The sequence below is a fragment of the Argentina anserina genome, chromosome 2 (genome assembly GCF_933775445.1).
Source record: "Argentina anserina chromosome 2, drPotAnse1.1, whole genome shotgun sequence".
Taxonomy (NCBI): domain Eukaryota; kingdom Viridiplantae; phylum Streptophyta; class Magnoliopsida; order Rosales; family Rosaceae; genus Argentina; species Argentina anserina.
In genome coordinates, this window is record NC_065873.1 from 21,104,435 (window position 1) to 21,122,471 (window position 18,037).

At 37.1% G+C, this 18,037-nt stretch overlaps 3 protein-coding genes across 3 annotated transcripts; 1 reads left to right on the forward strand and 2 right to left on the reverse strand.

Moving 5' to 3' along the window:
- The first annotated feature begins 716 nt into the window (after window positions 1-716).
- On the forward strand, window positions 717-7,379 carry LOC126785027 (serine/threonine-protein phosphatase BSL1). The gene is made up of 21 exons (XM_050510602.1): window positions 717-1,135; window positions 1,242-1,302; window positions 1,420-1,498; window positions 1,575-1,654; window positions 1,766-1,860; window positions 2,559-2,658; window positions 2,748-2,817; window positions 3,149-3,250; window positions 3,434-3,515; window positions 3,610-3,780; window positions 4,192-4,378; window positions 4,484-4,685; window positions 4,763-4,930; window positions 5,016-5,254; window positions 5,457-5,541; window positions 5,637-5,735; window positions 5,821-6,020; window positions 6,100-6,175; window positions 6,546-6,681; window positions 6,761-6,900; window positions 7,016-7,379. The coding sequence occupies exons 1-21, from the start codon at window positions 931-933 to the stop codon at window positions 7,097-7,099; spliced, it is 2,661 nt and encodes an 886-aa protein (XP_050366559.1). The 5' UTR covers window positions 717-930; the 3' UTR covers window positions 7,100-7,379.
- A 289-nt stretch (window positions 7,380-7,668) lies between these two features.
- LOC126784157 (uncharacterized) lies at window positions 7,669-8,084 on the reverse strand (the record flags this gene model as incomplete). The annotated part of the gene is given in 2 exon segments (XM_050509642.1): window positions 7,669-7,823; window positions 7,826-8,084. Coding segments are annotated over 2 exon segments (414 nt in total), but the record flags the coding sequence as incomplete, so codon positions are not given.
- Window positions 8,085-13,868: 5,784 nt separating this feature from the next.
- On the reverse strand, window positions 13,869-15,167 carry LOC126784158 (YDG domain-containing protein At5g47160-like). Its single transcript, XM_050509643.1, has one exon. It carries the CDS (start codon window positions 15,165-15,167, stop codon window positions 13,869-13,871), a length of 1,299 nt encoding a protein of 432 aa, XP_050365600.1.
- Between the last annotated feature and the right edge of the window lie 2,870 nt (window positions 15,168-18,037).

Consider the following 18,037-nt stretch of genomic DNA (forward strand, 5'->3'; position numbering starts at 1 on the left):
TGAGTTATTTACAACCAACTTATGGTAGATGGATGCTTAGCTTTCGCTAAGGCGTCTTTAAGAAAGTTGCTTCTCTTTAGATATGACCTAGGCTGCACAGAATTGAGTACGGGTATGCGGAAACGTTTTTTTAAAATTTTTTAGGAAGCGGATACGTTTTGGAAATGTTGAAATAAAAAAATATAAAAAAATATAATTATACAAAATAATAAACATAATAACAAATTTTTAGTTTAAGTAACTCAAAATCTTAAATAACTTAGTGTTCTACACTCGAAATAACACAAATATAATGAGAGATCTAGATATCAACAAGATGGAGGGAGGGCCGGCGACTTGTTTTTGGAAACGCAGTGTTTTGGAAACGTGTTTCTGTCGCAGTTTCATAGTGGCTTGCCCCGTGTTTCCGTGCTTCTTAGGATATGACGCCAAACTTAAGTACATAGATGCTTACCTACGGATAGCATAAACAAGTGAATTAACTATCTCCGTAATCTCACCATTTCCGGCCGTCACTGCCCCTAATCTCCCCACCTTGTGTGCAGCAAAAATATAGCTTTTCATACCCAAAAATCCCTCACCACCATCATCTACTCCTTCACCCACTCACTCAAAAAAAAAAAAATACAAAAGACGTTGACTCTATTCAACACCCATCCAAAAAACAAACAGCTATTCAGCCAATCCCCCTCCCCCGACAAAAAAAAATATCGAACTGGGTCCGGAGCCTCAGCTCGGGCCCCCTTCGGAACCACCACAACGATCATCCTCACCATTCTTTCCTTATTCATTCCATTCCTACATTCATACTTGTTACTATACCAGCCTAGAATCTCCTCAGATCAAATCAACGATTCCAATTAAGCTCAGCTAAGTCTAGTCTATAGCTTTCTCTCTGGAGCTGCCGGGTCTGGTTCTCTTTCGGTTTCGATGAGTTCGAAGCCATGGCTCTACCCGGCTCCGACCTACCGTACTCTCGAGACCTATTGGGATACTGACGACGACGCGCCCGGCCCGCGATGTGCTCACACGCTCACCGCAGTCGCCGCCACCAAGACCCACGGCCCCCGTCTTATTCTCTTCGGTGGCGCCACCGCCATTGAAGGCGGCGCCGCCTCCTCCGCCCCCGGCATCAGTTGCGTTGCTCTTTACTCTTTCATTTCTTATTCAAAACAAGCTCATTCTGAATTTCAAGTTTGAATGTTTTGCTGAATTTTATTTGGGTTGTCATGTGAATGTAGGGTTAGCTGGTGTGACCAATTCTGTTCATTCCTACGATGTTCTGACTAGAAAGTGGACTAGGTAATTGTTCACTTCACATTTGTGCTTTAGTTTTCGGACTTTATTTCGGTTGTGGAAGTGGAGTGTGATCTTAGTTTTACTGATTGATTGTTGTTGATGGTTTTGTGAATTTTACAGGATCAGGCCAGCTGGTGAGCCACCGTCTCCCAGGGCGGCGCACGCCGCAGCTGCAGTGGGCACTATGGTGGTTTTTCAGGTGAGGTTTATGGTCTTTGGGTGGATTGTAAGTGAGTGTGAGCTTTGATGTTGATCAATTTTTGCTGTATTAAAAGGGTGGCATTGGTCCAGCTGGGCATTCCACGGATGATCTTTATGTTCTTGACATGGCCAACGATAAGTTCAAGTGGCACAGGTGTGGTGGCCTTAACCGAGATTGTTGTTGTTCGTTGAAATTTATTGGTCGCTGCTTACGATTGTGCTGGGAACCACTTTTTTTAATTTGGTGATTGTATTCTGTCTGTAGAGTGGTTGTGCAAGGACAAGGACCTGGGCCTCGGTACGGCCATGTTATGGACGTAGTTGCTCAGAGATATCTTGTAACTGTCAGCGGCAATGACGGTGAGTGTATTCCTAAAACATAGCTCGTTGTTGTTTGTGCACTTACAGTATTGTCATAAGGTTTGCATCTTGAGGTGTGGTTTATAGTACGAGATAGTAAGAAAGTTCAAATGAGCTGGTTCGGCATGTTATGTCTTGTCTTTCGTCTCTGAATTGGGTATACAAGCAATTCTACTCCCGAACTTGCTAATACTTAATCATCTCTTCACTCCACTCTTTTCTTGAGATTTTGGATTAGGTCTGTGTAGTCTTCTTTGAAAATGTGCTTAAAACCTTCTTGTTCAAGTTTAGAGTACACAATTTTCATTCCGGAGATCGACATAGATGGAAGTATAGGATCAAGATTTGTCACTAAAATTGAAAATTGTCCGGCTCATGGTATGTATAATTTAAAAGATATCAGAAATATTATTACATTTTTACGTTACTGTTCCTATAGTTTACTTATAAGAGAACCACAAGTGACTTATGGAAGCAATTACATAAAATAGAAGAAGAAAGAAACTGCCAAAACTAATGGTTATGTTACTAATTTCCCTTGGCAGATTATAAATTTAATCAGTGCACCTTAATACAATGTTTTCAGGCTGTCTTTACTTCTATCCTTATAAATAACCTGTTCATAATTGGTAACATTATTACACTCAGAATATGTAATGCTCACCTTTATTTAATACTTTATATTTTTCTTTTTAAAGGAAAAAGAGTTCTTTCTGATTCCTGGGCTCTGGACACTGCACAGAAACCTTACGCGTGGGCTAAGCTGAGCCCAGAAGGGGATAGACCTTCTGCTAGAATGTGAGTAATAATTATATGTCTAAATTTGGATAATTAAGAAAATGCCTTTTATAGAATTTCATTGATTCCTACATTCCCTTATTGTTCAGGTATGCAACAGCCAGTGCCCGGTCAGATGGCATGTTTCTGCTTTGTGGCGGTAGAGACGCTTCTGGGGCGGTATGTGAAATCTTTTCAGCTAGAGAATATAATTCCTTATGTCATAGTAATGGTCTTCAAAATGATTAGAAGTGGACAATTTCTCAATTAAAGTTGGATATGAACTACTTCTGGCACTTTCCAATCATCTTGCATCTTTCCCGAATTGTAGTGGCTTTGTCTTATTAAAAGTAGATTTCCCTGTATCCAAGTTTCTACCTCATTAATTTTTCTTTATTAGATTTTCTTTCTTTAGCTGAAATTAAAAAAAAATTGAATTTCGGATACTGTCTCAAGAGTTTTTGACTAATGGGTTATCAGATTTTGTATACTCATATCAATGCATCTACAGCCCCTAGCAGATGCTTATGGATTGCTCATGCATAGAAATGGTCAATGGGAGTGGACTCTTGCACCGGGAGTGTCTCCTTCACCAAGATATCAACATGCTGCGGTAAGTGGTAAAATATTGGGAATGAATGAATCTTACCAATTTGTCTGTTGCAAGATATGTAATATGTGATTTAAAGCGTGATACTTAAACTGAAGACCCATATAGTGATCTTTGTTTAGATGCATTTGCACGTCTTTAGAGTAGAGCCTTATTTTGTCACTCGATTTTATGTTGTCTGCTCAGGTTTTTGTTGGTGCAAGATTACATGTAACTGGAGGTGCTCTTAGGGGAGGACGTGCTGTAGAAGGTGAAGGAGCTATTGCAGGTAATTCTTTGATTGTCAATTTAAAATAGCATGGATCGATTGCATTTTTTAGTAACATTTGATTGATATATTTTCTATTTTCTTGCTCTGTTAGTATTGGACACTGCTGCTGGTGTTTGGTTAGATAGAAGTGGTCTTGTAACCTCCTCACGGACAAGCAAGGGACAGAATGACTATGATCCCCCGTTGGAGCTTATGCGTCGTTGTCGCCATGCAGCTGCATCTCTCGGTGTTCGTATATACATCTATGGTGGTCTCAAGGGAGGTAAAAACTTTAGAACATAGTTGATAGTATGAATAATGCATTTGCGGAAGTGCTATATGTTTAATGAGCAAGACTAGAGATTTTGATGGTTCAGTTGTTAGGAAGGAAGCTGAAGTGTTTAACAGTAGGATCTGGAATCTCTGTTTATTTTCTTCTATCCTGTTTTCCTCTTTAAGTATGACAATTCTTACTTGTCGGATACCATGATCTAAGGGATAGTCATAGTAGAAACAAAAAATTGTGTTTTTCAACCCCCAAATTTCTTTATTTTTGTTTACTTTTGATAATTATGGGATTATGTAGGTGTACTTTTACTCATAAACAATTCCAGTGAATGTACATGTGTATATAGTTGGCTCAGATTTGTGGCTATGGCATTCTGATGTCTCTATTCCTGTATTTCGTATACAGACATCCTGTTGGATGATTTCCTGGTTGCGGAAAACTCAACATTTCAATCTGAAGGTAATTCTCCCGTATCAACTTCTGAGAAATCCCCATCTATAGCAAGTCCGAGAGCCTTTCATGCAAACACAAGTTCTTTCGGTGTATCACCTTCTTCCGATGGTTCTGAGATACCCTCATCTAGTGGCTTGAGGTAATATTCTCAAAACCCCAGCCATACCCACACACACCTTTCTCCAAAAGACTTTTTCTGAAGCCACGTGTTCATAATTTGTGCGATGCATTTTTATTTTGGCAGCATCGATAAAAATTCCATGGAGAAGCTACGGGAGGCTTCTGCTGCTGAAGCTGAGGCAGCTAGTGCTGTTTGGCAAGCTGTGCAGTCCCAATCCTCCCCTCCTCCTGAAGAAACATCAGTTTCAGATGACAACTCACAAATTGCAGAAACACTTTCAGATGGTAGTGACACTGAGGCAGATGTTCGCCTTCATCCCAGAGCTGTATGTCTTTCGCAGTAATTCTTGATTGATGAACTTTTTCACGTGTACGTGGCACACTTATCATTTTGTTGCTGCAGGTTGTTGTTGCCAAAGAGGCTGTAGGCAATTTGGGTGGCATGGTAAGACAGTTGTCTTTGGATCAATTCGAAAACGAGAGCAGACGAATGATTCCAATGAATAACGACTTATCATATCCTAACAAAAAATTTACCAGGCAGAAGTCCCCACAGGGTCTACACAAGAAGGCAAGCATGAGTCAACTTTTTTATTTTTTAGAATGTAATTATTTTCTTAGTCTTAAGGATTTTTGTCTTTTCTTATCCTCTGCAGATTATATCTACATTACTGAGGCCAAGGAACTGGAAACCTCCGGTTAATCGGAAGTTTTTCCTCGATTCTTATGAAGTGGGAGAACTTTGTTACGCTGCTGAACAGATCTTTATGCAGGAGCAAACAGTTCTTCAGCTGAAAGCTCCTGTTAAAATATTTGGTGATCTTCATGGACAGTTTGGTGATTTAATGCGCTTGTTCGATGAATATGGATTTCCATCTGCCGCAGGAGACATAACGTAAGTTGTGCACTCTTTTCTCATGCCCATTTGTCATTGTACTTGTTGACAGAGTTTGGCTTGACGAGAACTGTGACTCCCTGAAATCTAACTGAAGTAATCAGCACTCTACATTCTTATTCTAATATGAAAAAGTATTTCGTGATCTTGTCGTAGATGATAGTCTTGTAGGCTTATGACTGATGCCACTCTATTCATGTAGGTACATTGACTACTTGTTTTTGGGAGATTATGTTGATCGAGGACAGCACAGCTTGGAGACTATAACTCTACTCCTAGCACTAAAGGCAAGCATCCTGCTTTGAAGTCTCTGATGTTGCTATATAGTTGTATTTGTCTGATTTATTGATTGACTGTATAGCTGCCCTGATTAATTCTGCAGATTGAGTATCCTGATAATGTTCACTTAATACGTGGAAACCATGAGGCTGCTGATATCAATGCACTCTTTGGTTTTCGTATTGAATGCATTGAGAGAATGGTATGTATAATTTATTATACAGGCATGATGTCCTCGCTCCAAAAGATCAGAATATTAAATTTGCTTGTCTCTTATGTGCATGCAGGGAGAGGGTGATGGCATATGGGCGTGGACGCGGTTTAATCAACTTTTCAACTACCTCCCACTGGCTGCACTAATTGAAAAGAAAATCATCTGTATGCATGGTGGCATTGGGAGATCTATAAACTCCGTAGAACAAATAGAGAAGCTTGAAAGACCCATTACAATGGATGCTGGGTCTATAATTTTAATGGATCTTCTATGGTACATTCTCGATCAGTTTATTTGTTTAAATTCACTTCATTGATATATTTTTGTGGTTTTATGACGTCCGTGCATTCAGGTCTGATCCTACAGAAAATGATAGTGTAGAGGGTCTCAGACCAAACGCAAGAGGGCCGGGTCTTGTCACATTTGGGGTAAGCACAATTTTCGAACCCTTCCTTCATCTTTCTAGACAAAACTTAGACATATACTTTCCCCCTTTCTAATGATGATAGTGCACAGATGTATTTGCTGGATATAAAGTGGGGAATATCAGACTAGTGTTAATTATTTGACAAATTGACAATCACATATGCATATGCGTGTATTTGTGAATTTACTATAGAAGTCTTAACCTTGATAACTGGGATCCGAGCACTAGAAATCATACATATGATCAGCTGATACATACCATATCAGTATAAATTTCTTTGGCACATTAAACCTTTATGTTCTTTTGCTACGTGCAAGAGTGTTTGAATGCCATAGTGCTCCTGTTTCATCTCGTATGCTTTATGTTTGCAGCCTGATCGTGTCACAGACTTTTGTAAGAGGAACAAATTACAGCTTATTATAAGAGCTCATGAATGTGTTATGGATGGTTTTGAACGGTTTGCTCAGGGACAATTGATCACTCTGTTTTCTGCCACCAACTATTGTGGTAAGCAAATACTTTTTTCAAGTTCTCATTTAGTGTTACCGTGTCGGTAGTTGTCGCCTTAAATGGTTTCTTCATGTAGGAACGGCGAACAATGCTGGTGCAATACTGGTGGTTGGCAGGGGATTGGTTGTAGTTCCAAAACTAATTCATCCTTTGCCGCCTCCTCTTCAGTCCCCGGAGACATCTCCTGAACGTGTCATAGATGACACATGGATGCAGGTAAACCAATGCATGTATATAATGATAATGATGACGCCAACACATTATTATTTTCTATTAAGATATCTGTCCCCAGCTGCCTTTTTCACTCTCTTATCTTTATGGTGTTCGATAGGAGTTAAACATTCAGAGGCCACCAACTCCTACTCGTGGTCGACCACAGCCTGATCATGATCGGAACTCACTTGCATATATATAGATGACTGATTTCTTCATGTATTCAAGATGTGGAAATGCGAAAAATTTTCAGTTCTCTGTGGGCATGATCCATCCCAATTTGAGGTGGATTCATTGCCTGTCTCAATGTAGCATGTCCTTGTAATTGGAAGTCAAGTTGCAGAAGTTAAAGCCTTGTCCAGTAGTGTACACAGCCTGAAAAAGCTAGAAGTTTAGATGTTAGCGAATGAATAATTTTTCATTTTTTGTAATTGAGTTTGTAATATATGTACAAAAACATAGTCTGCGGAAGAGTTCAAAACATGTAGATGCTTTTATGTTAAATAGAGATAACATATAGGGGAAGGAAATTGGTGGGTTTAGCGTTACAGTTTTTACTGTTTTGTAACATAAAGATACTATATATTTAATTTGTTCCCTTTTAAGAGGTATGATTTGAAAAAAAATGTTTCAATTAGTTATGCATTAGCAACAATACCAAAACGAAAGTCATCTATTGTACAGGTAAGAAAAATATACTGTAGTTCTCAATGGTGATAATACATTGGTGTTTTGCTGCAATAGCTTGCCCTTCAAGAGCAAGCAGTTATCTCAAGACTTGAAAAGATCAATTCTTCGGTGGAAAGATGGGGAGATCACAGCCTCCGGAATGTACTTCTTCGAGTTATTCGGGTCAGAAACCCAGCAAATCTCACTCATATTGGGCGTCTCAACGAACACCATGGTAAGCTCTCCAACTATCTCCACTTGCCCCTCTTGCCGGCCCTCAGCACTAGGCTGTTGTTCCTGCTGTAAGAGAAGATGCCACTGGACAACTGCATGATGTCGCCGGGCTCAAACGCATCGCGCTCATCTCCCCACAGCTGGAAGTGAACTGCGGCAGTCTCGTCGGCCACAAGCGCCATGCATGTCTTGTTTCGGCCTTCTACTGTGTTGCTGCCTTTGTCCAAAAGTATGAACTTTGTGTCTATGTTGTTCTGTGGCGCCGTCACTATGTCTTTCAGTGACAATCAGTTGCTAGAACCATTCAAACACATTCACTAAGAATGCGCAGATGCTAATATGTAAAACACTAATACATGAAGGCTGTTAGTATATTTCATCGAACAGGTGAATGAGGTGATGTGCACTTTTGGCTGTATTGGAACCCGGAACTTGGAACCATTTGTCATTAGCCTACAGAAAAAGAGTACCTCAAGTAAGCTTGGATAAGCTGGATTGATGAGTTTGAACTTTGGACTGGACTTCTATACGCAGATACGCCAGGACATAAAGCATGCATCAAATCAGTAAGTCCTCTACAAGCCTAAGATTATATCTAAGCCTCTAATCATGGACGCCCTGCTGCTGGAACACACACAGTACTCTCCTCACCAACTAGTCAAGCGTCGTGGCAGAAGATGGTACCGAATTCGTCCGCGTAATCTCTATGCTTTTAAGTAAGGACTAAAATTTCGGTTAGAACGGAAATATCGAGAATCTGAAAATTAAAAATTTCGATTTTAAAAAATAATTAAGTAAATTGATGGAAATTTATATAAAACACATGGAAATTTTGAATGAAACTTTGAGAAATGTTTATTTGATCAATTATCTACTATATGTCATAAGAAATTATTATTATTAGTTTATAGTGAGTTATAATAATTTAAAGTGAAATAATCGTCGAATATTATTAAAAATTTACTTAAGATATATATATATATATATACACACAAAGGGAGGTTAGGTCATCATGACTTATTTACATATGATACATTAAACATGAAATTACTTCCTCTTTATTATGTCATTGAGTAAAACTCTGAGTATATTGTGAAGAATAGTCATTAAATGATACTTCCTCTTTATAATTTTGCATATACTGACTTATATGCCAACCATAGGGGTCGTGAGTGATTGACTGTGGGTTGTGGTACTGGTAGTTCCCGTTCGGATCAAGTATTTTTCGACTTTGACCATAACCATAACTTTGTGAAGATTGTGCATTAAATTGTGTCCATATGTTTTCACTTGATTGCATCTCATTAGAGAATAAATATGGTGGATAATGCATGTTGAATTTCCCCCATAAGGGTAAGGTCCATCATTGCTTCCTCCTAGACCAAAGGTTCGATTCCCCTCACAACTAGTTCGATTTTATTTTAATTTTAGATGAATGTTGAGACACAAAATGCAATATATAATAAAAAGAGTCATATATAATAATAAGTTGGTGTAGTAGAGTTGACTATAACTTTGTGCTTGCAAAATGATGGATTAGAGGTTTGATTCTCCTAACTAGTGATTTTTATTTTATTTATAGTTGGTCTGACACATGGCGATATTATGAAAATATCGGGAAATTCCGAAAGTTTCTGGATATATCAGGAAATTTCGGGAAATTTCAAAAATTTCAATCGAAAAATTCTTGGTATGTAACAGATATATCCATATGCCGAAAAATAGAAATTTTCGTAAAAATATCGAGGAAATTATGGATATTTTAGTCCTTGCTTTCAAGATGTAAGCATAAGAACATCCAATCCAAGGAAATTCAAAATTACCTGAGAAGGAAGTCGACTCTACAAATCGAAGGAGACACTACCAGACTACGAGCAATTGTTCCCTGTCATACAGAAGGAGAAGGCTGCTGCAACTTAAAGCACGATGAGTTCAAGAATTTTGAAGAATACATAAGTTTGGGTTTTAGACAAACACAGAGGATTTAACGAGCAACCCTGCTTCTGCAAATTCCCTACTCGACATATCTTATAACTCTTGCAGGCTGAATCACACTAATTAGGCCAGGCTAATGTTTTGATTATGAGGCCCATTTGATGCTTCAAGTAGCCCACATAATAATCAAAGGGGCTATATGTTGATACCCGAAAAATCATGTGACTATTTGCTGAAACGCAATAAAATAGTGAGCATAATCATGAATTTATTATATCATCTAATTTTATAAGGGTTCATGCTCGAATTTGATGTGTTAAACAAACACGCCTCATATGTGGACCAAAGCCACATTTATGCATTATGGGCTTACAATAGTAGGTGTGGTATGGAAAGTTACAATAACACAAGGCTCATCTATCGATTTCATTTTGCTAATAATTTGTCTTGGGCAAACATTCATGTCCAATAAGTTAAATCAATAACGAGAGGTGAAATAAGAGAATTGGACCAACCTTATTTTCCTAAAAGCCCAAATTATGTTTAAATTAACCCGAGTGATATTCCAACTTTTTTTCTTTTCTTTGTCGTTGTCCTTACCCTTTTTCACGCAACGACAATCTCATTTTTGTAAAGATAGCAAAAGCACATCACAAACCCTGAAAATCAGGGATTCTTCATGCTATTTTTGGTTAAGAAGGAAATTGACTACCATTAAAACTTTGTCTTCTTCCATATGAATATCATCCCAAATTCTTAATCAATTTTGTGATTTTTTTGGGTGTATAGCACCACCGCAACTCTGATCCCTACACAAGCATGCATTCTCCCTCTGCCGAGAAAACCCAACTTTTTGAGTCACCTCAATGCCCACAGATCATTCAATAGTAGAAAGGGGGATCAAGAAACCAACCCAAAATTCCCTTTAAATGAAATCTTGAGTATGCCTAACCCTATTAACATCTCCCATAAACTTGTTTTTGAAATCCAATGTACCAGAAAACCTACCATAAAGAAAAAAAAAACCCCTTCAATCTCTTTTCGCCACAGTGCGTTTCTAGTTCCCACGTCATGTTGTCAAGCTTCTTTTGATTTTCATGCTGAATCACGAACAAATTTCTCCCAATAGTCATAATTTTGGGTTGATTCAGCGTGATCACTGCATAATTCAAAACGAACCTTCACAACTAAAGTCGTTAAAGTAGAAATATTAGTCCTCAAAATAGTAATAAAGTTCTCAATTAGATGGTGATTATTCATTGCAAAATTCAGCATGATCACTGCATAATTCAAAACGAACCTTCACAACTTAAGTCATTAAGTAGAAATATTAGTCCTCAAAATAGTAATTAAGTTCCTATAATTGAAGATATAAGTCTTGAAATCCTTGTTATTTTGTTCTATTAGATGGTGATTATTATTTCTTATTAATATCATATATTCATATGTTTGTGTAATTTTGTAGGAGATTATTAAATCATGGTGACTAGAGGAGCTTCCATCAACCAAATTTCTAATAATTGATTATGGGAAATTTGGTTGATGGATGATCCTCTAGTCATCATGATTCTATCTCTTACAGAGTCATACAAATACAAAATATTATTAACAAATAATATTAGTAATCTTTAAGTCAAAATCATTGGAAAATAACATAAAATGACTACTTATCTTTGATTCGTGTGGCTTGCAAATAACACTTGAATAACTAAATGTTTAAGGTTGATGCGTATAAACACTGTCCTTAAGAGTAAATTTCGCCCCTTGGAGATAATGTCTCGGTGTAGAAGGTTTGTGGCGTTTACCCTCCAGGGTACAACAACGGTTGATCCCTATAAACGTACACTCGCAGACTCGAGAACTACTTGGTTATTCTTTTGGCATGATAGAAAACAACTAAGAGAGTTTAACCATAATGAATAGAATAAAGAATATGTATGTATATGTGTATATGATGAAATGAGCAAGAGATGTCAAGATTATATAGGAGTGGAAGTTTATAACTCATAAAGATAAAAAAGAAGTTACAAAGAAATAAATAATTTGTAACCACTATAACCCCCACATAAAATGTTATGAACACGATAAATATACATAAATAAACGTAATTTATTCGCTTTTAACACCCAATAAATGCTTTAGAAATAAACGGATGTTCAACTTTAGAATTTAAGATTTACTCAAAATAATATTGTATTTTGAATTCTACAAAATTCCAATATTCAAAACGAACCTTCACAACTTAAGTCGTAAAAGTAGAAATATTAGTCCTCAAAATAGTAATCAAGTTCTTAAACTAACTTTTAGAAATCGATGACCACTTTTAAAATTGTAAGAGGGTGTTTTTGCGGTGCGACTAGGCCCAAAATCGATCGAGGAAAAAATCCAAGAACGATTTTGTAGTGATTGATCTGACTTGATAGTAACAACAACAATTCACTTGTAACAGCAGCGATTCACTTATAACAGCAACGATTCACTTATAACGACAGAGATTTGCTTGATCATAACAACAATTATTTTCTATGCTTAACAAAAGTAACGAAGCTTACAAGAGGGGCGTGGTGAGGGAGCTGGATGCTTGTGAGTTCAGTAGAGATGGGATTGCATGATTTTGGTAAGGATTAAGGCAAGGTGGGTGATGGTTCGGGTATGAGCGATAAGGCCTGCTCTCTTGCTTAAAGTTACTGAGTTTTCTCTTATGGGTTAGGATGAGATCGGATCCCCCTGTGGGTTGGAATCCCTTGGACTGAATCCTCATCAATCCCCTTTTGAAACAGAAACCTTCCCTCTTTATAGTGGAGTTTGAAAGGTAGGATGAACCTTAAAGACCAATGGTCCTCAATGCTTCTCTTCATCTCAGATGCGTGGTCTATGGATAGGGGCAGTGATGGTAGGGATAGGTCGACACCTTGGTGCTATTGCCACCAACCAAATATCATGGGCTCCTTAAATTATGCTCAAAGGAAGTTGTGGGGATAAGAAATCAAAGAGATCTTAGAAGATCTAGGTGTGATTGCCTCTCCCTGATTTTCTGGTGTTGCCGGAACTAGCCAAGCACCAATTCCAGCAGCAAAAGTGGTAAAATGTGTTTGCCAAATGGGGATGAAGCAACTGAAATGGGAAATAGATATGAGTTATGTGATGGGTTTTGGGCCAAAAATGGGCTTGAGATTTATTGGGTTGAAAATCATTTTCTCTACTAACCCAATGTCGAATTTAAAGCCACATAATGCATGAATTTTGGTTCCTAATCCCAAAATTTATTTACGTGCTCTATTTCGATGATGAGCCTCCGTTACTTTCCATACCACGACCCTCGTGTAAGCCCCAAAACGTAGTTTGGCTCTACGAGAATTGCATGACGTGTTTTAATTGATACTTGGTTTGATATTAAGCTTGACGTGATTTTAAAACCGTTGATTCGATTCTTCGCATGTCGGACCTTGACTTTGAGCTTGTGGAAAAAGAGGCATCAACAAAAATTAATGAGGGATAGGTGTGAAACCCTAATATTTTCTTATTAAAGAAAACAATCAAATACTTCAAGACACGAATAAGTTGAAAGACATATAAATGATTGAAATTTAAGGACATGGAATATATTATTGTTAAGAAATGAGCCTCAAATCATGAGAATCCATAGAAGTTTCAAACTTGCAAAATTTGATTGAGCCGTAGTAAATTGGTCATAACCACCTCATATGAAAAAGAAAATATATAGATTCTGTTACAAAAAAAAAGCTCTAGAAACTAAATTTTTGGAGCTTTCCAACCATATTGAAGTCAATTTTTTGTTCACTATGAGCTGCTCTCTATTCCCCAGGTTGGCGGACTTGCGTAGGTATATTTTCTAATTCAACTTATCTCTTTCTTGTCCTCCTTTGCTCCACATATCTAAAAAGCATACATAAAAAAGTAAATAACCATTAGACACTAAGAACTAGCTATGCTACATGTGAGATCTGGTGAAATAAAGACAGAGTTCACCTAACAATACCCTACAACTTTTTAGCAATCTTTAATGAAAAATGTGTGTGACTTTATTTAATTCTATAAAGTAGATAAATAAAATAATATCAAAAAATAGATACGAAAAATTAAACTTATCAAAATAACACATTGTAAGTCGTTTAGTTGGTGTCAAATGAAAGCTCTGTTTGTCCCGGCTTCCTTTTCAGCCTAAATTTATAGATCAAAATACTAAATTCTTTTTCTTCTGAGACTCTTTCGACTATGTATATGCCACAGTAAACATAACACGAACCATTTAAATGTTTCAGCTTCCGAATAACCCTGATGGGAGTTCCTTCTTCTTGGCTATTCTTTAGCGCGAGATTTCCACCTTGCATTGTTTGATCCGTCGGTTTAGTTTTATTGAACAAAGATTTTCCGCCTTGTCCAGAGTAGATCAAAATATCAGTAGATTGCAACTTGTTGGCATAGCGACCTGAATCAACAATACTTATGGCCAAAATTTTACCGTCATTTCTCCTCATTTGATCAATACCAATGTAATATTGTCTATGAAGACCAACAACATTAAGTTGAGCTCTATACCGAAACTTATCACCAACCTCTACTCCTCCGATGGATCCAACTTGTCTCCTCGTGTTAACCCATTTTCCTTGCTTTTTGAGAACCATAGCTGCTTTAACGTAACACGAATTACATTTTCGTGTTATGGACTTGGTCAATATCTCCTTATAGGCTCTTAAAGCCCCCTTGACCTTGCTACGATCTTTATAATTCACTTCCATCGATTTTTTAGTAGCAAGTTCTACAAGCATACTCGTTTGGTGCAGTCGGTGGTGGATTGACAATGGTTGACTTTTTCTCCCCAGAAGAAAATGGCTATTGACTTTGTTGGTATTGTGCTGATGTTCCTTGCTCCAGTTATTTTTCCAGGATTTGGTTGAAGTATCTTCGAATACGTTAAGATCTTTTTTCACCTTGCTACAATCTCTAGTTTCCAAACATGGTACATGTTGATTGACATCAAAACTTCCAGATATACCCGCCATATCAGGGTGATAATCATTAGACAAAGGTTGACGCTTCATGGGTCCTTGACAGCTAGTATTCCTATCCGCTTTGCTCATTGCAACATGTCGTGAGGGAAAACACTCTCTTGGTGCAACTTTGACAATTCCAACATGTCGGACATCATCGTTGATCTTACCCCGTCGGAGAGTTGATGATTTACTCATATCATGATCCAGTAGAGCTTTGTGATCTTCATGTTCACTACTTCGCACTGATCCATGCCTTTTGGGAACAATTCCAAAGTCATCAACACTTTGTCTCTTAACTTTCGGAGTAACTGAACCTTTTTCATCCCTGGGTTTGTCGATCTTGGCTTTCCCATCCCAAATTCTGGTTGCCCAAATTCTATCAGCCCTGGCCTTGTCAGAGCCGGCTCTCTCAGTCATGGCCCTGTCAGAGCCGGCTCCCTCAGCCCTGGCCCTGTCGGAGCCGGCTCCCTCAGCCCTGGCCTGTCGGAGCTGACTCTCTTAGCTCTAGGGCCGTCTCTCTCAGTCCTTGCCCTGTCGGAGCTGGCTCCCACAATCCAGGTTGTGTGGGAGCCGGCTCCCTTAACTTTGGCTCTATTAGTGTATGCTTTCTCATCCCCAGCTCTGTCAGTGCCTACTATCTCAATCCTTGATCTAACTGCATCGACTCTTCCTACCCTTGATCTAACCGCGCCGACTCGTCCCACCCATGATCTGATTGCACCGACCCTCTGAACCCTTGTTTTATCCTCACTTACTATCGCATCTTTTAGGTTTTCACACAGTTTTATGATAGCCATAATGAAAACCTTAAAAACACCTTGCATAAAAAAAATTTGATTAGTACGAATATATATTCAGGGAATGGTGAAATAAAATCCTAAACCCTGAACTATGTTCAGAAAATTCATTTTTTCAACTTGATTAAGAAAAGAGAAATTTATGACAATCAAGCATGGGAAACACCTTAAAGCCTCGATGTACACAATGATCTTTTTTGAAAAAAGAAAGAAAAGAAAAGTAAAACTCTAGAATGATATTTACGTACACTCACTGTTCTAAAAAGCGGCCGCCTAGACCGCCTAGGCGTTAGAAGGCAGGTCACCACTACGCTTTTTGCTTATTCGGTCATCCGTGGCGTTCGAGTGATTTGGTGGCCACCTAGACGGTCCACGACGTTTTTTGGCGGTCAAAATCAATGGACTTTTAGAAATAAAAGAAAATAAAATGCAGTGGATGTAAAAGAACTTCATAATGAAGATTTTATTTCAGATGATAACACGAAAGATGAGAAAAGAAAAATAGATATTGAGTTTAAGGATACTAAAGAAGTTAGTGAAAGATTTGGAGAAGAATAACTTAAGATTTAGTTTTGCATTTGTTTTACAATTTATCTTTTATTTTAATATTTTTGTTTGAACTTTGAATTTAAGTAATTTTAAGTTTAGACTATTTTGAAAATTAATATTGAGCATTATTATATATTTTTAAACATATAAATATTTAATAATTCGAATCCCACCTAGCCGTCTAAGCCATAGGATGTAGCTATACGTCTGCATATTACCTAACATTTTTTCGAACTTTGCGTACACTTTTATGAAATGTATTTTTTAGTTCCTACAAATTTTTGTGGTAACGTGCAATAGTCTACTTTACTAAATATGGTAACTTCGTAAGTTTTTCCATTAAGAAATGAGCAAAAGGATATTTCTAAAATTAATTTAGTTATTATTGCTAAAAATCTGTATATATTATTATGTTATGTTTCATGTTATAAGAGTTAGTTTTTATCTTAAGTTAAAAAATAATATATATATATATATATATATACAGTCCCTATCCAGAGTGAAGCTTCATTATGAAATTACAGAGTGAAGTTCTAATTTTAGCACACTTTTCGGTCAAATGTTTTCGATTAAATATTTAGGTATGATATTCAAGACCATCTTTACAAAGTTTCATCCAATTTGATAATGGTTTGAGCTTTCAAAATTGAGATTTACATGAACGGTTCACGTTGAACAGTTTTAATTCATTCATTGATTTAATTTAATTTCAATACCTTAACAATGTCTAAATTAGATGAAATTTTGTAGAGATGATCTTGAATAGCATACCTAAATATTTAATCGCTCATGGTGAAAAATTTGACCAAAAAGTGTGTCAAAATTGAAACTTTACTCTGTAATTTTAGAGTGAAGTTTCACTCTGGATAGAGACTGTATATACATATGATTTATCCTCAATTTAGTGAGAATTGTGAGAATTTTGGAGGAAAAGTTAAAAAAAAGAAGGATAAATCTATTAATTTTATTTATAGTCTATTTCGCCCTTTCAAATACCTGTCACTATCTATAGTGGGCAATAAAAGTTGATACATACTAAAATGTCCTTTTACAAATGTCTAGTTACGGTTTTACTTAAAAGAAAAGAAGATAATAAAATGAATAATATCTATTTTTCATGTCTTCCTATCTTTGACCATATTATTCATAAGAATCATCTTTGAATAATATATAGGTGAGTGTTTGACTCACACACGACTAGTTAGTCTGTAAGTTTTATGTCGTAAAAAAAAGTGATTTTGTAAGTTGGCATGGGTAATATTCTTTTCTTAGAAAAAAAGAAAAAGTAGTTGACGGTAGAAGAGCGCTAATATGTTGACCTAAGAAAAACACTGAGAGTAAAAAATAAAAAAATTTAGAGACACACAACCTAATACAAATTTCTAGTTACAAGCGATGAAACAGAAGTAATTTTACCTCAAGATTAAAAGGCAGAAGCAGGAGTAGGAGCCTCTGAGATCAGCTCTAAGCCCTAGCAACATATAAACGACGATCTTGATGCATTGCTTTATATAGTGGTATGTCCAAGCGGACTTCTAGAGTTCTAGGTGCAATAGAATTCAAAATCAAGTAGGGTTTGAAACTTTAAAGTCCCAAAAGGAAAATCTTTCAGATATTAAACTCTGTTATCTTATTAAATTTTTATTTGATTTGGTTTCCATATCAAATAGGTTTCTTATACTATTTGATGGTAAGTGCGAAAATTTCTGATGCGTGCTTGAAATTTGCGAATTGATGTAAACCCGAAATTTAATCATCACACCCCTCAATCTTAGCAAGAGAATAAGTTTTGAAAAGGGCCGTTGGGTTAAAAATCCATTATTGTTACATTAGCATAACACAATGAGGAGAGACACTGAAAGATCATATATGAACAGGATCTATATGTGAGAGAGAGAGAGAGAGAGAGAGAGAGAGACTGAGAGACTGAGAGTAGTTTAT

What these genes read in the sequence shown, in the direction of transcription:
- LOC126785027 (XM_050510602.1), top strand. Translation starts at nt 931, where the DNA reads ATGAGTTCGAAGCCATGGCTCTACCCGGCTCCGACCTACCGTACTCTC. An exon ending in CACAGGGTCTACACAAGAAG is followed by an intron (nt 4,931 to 5,015) that starts GCAAGCATGAGT and finishes TATCCTCTGCAG; the next exon opens with ATTATATCTACATTACTGAG. An exon ending in CTCTACTCCTAGCACTAAAG is followed by an intron (nt 5,542 to 5,636) that starts GCAAGCATCCTG and finishes TTAATTCTGCAG; the next exon opens with ATTGAGTATCCTGATAATGT.
- LOC126784158 (XM_050509643.1), bottom strand. Translation starts at nt 15,167, where the DNA reads ATGACTGAGAGAGCCGGCTCTGACAAGGCCAGGGCTGATAGAATTTGG.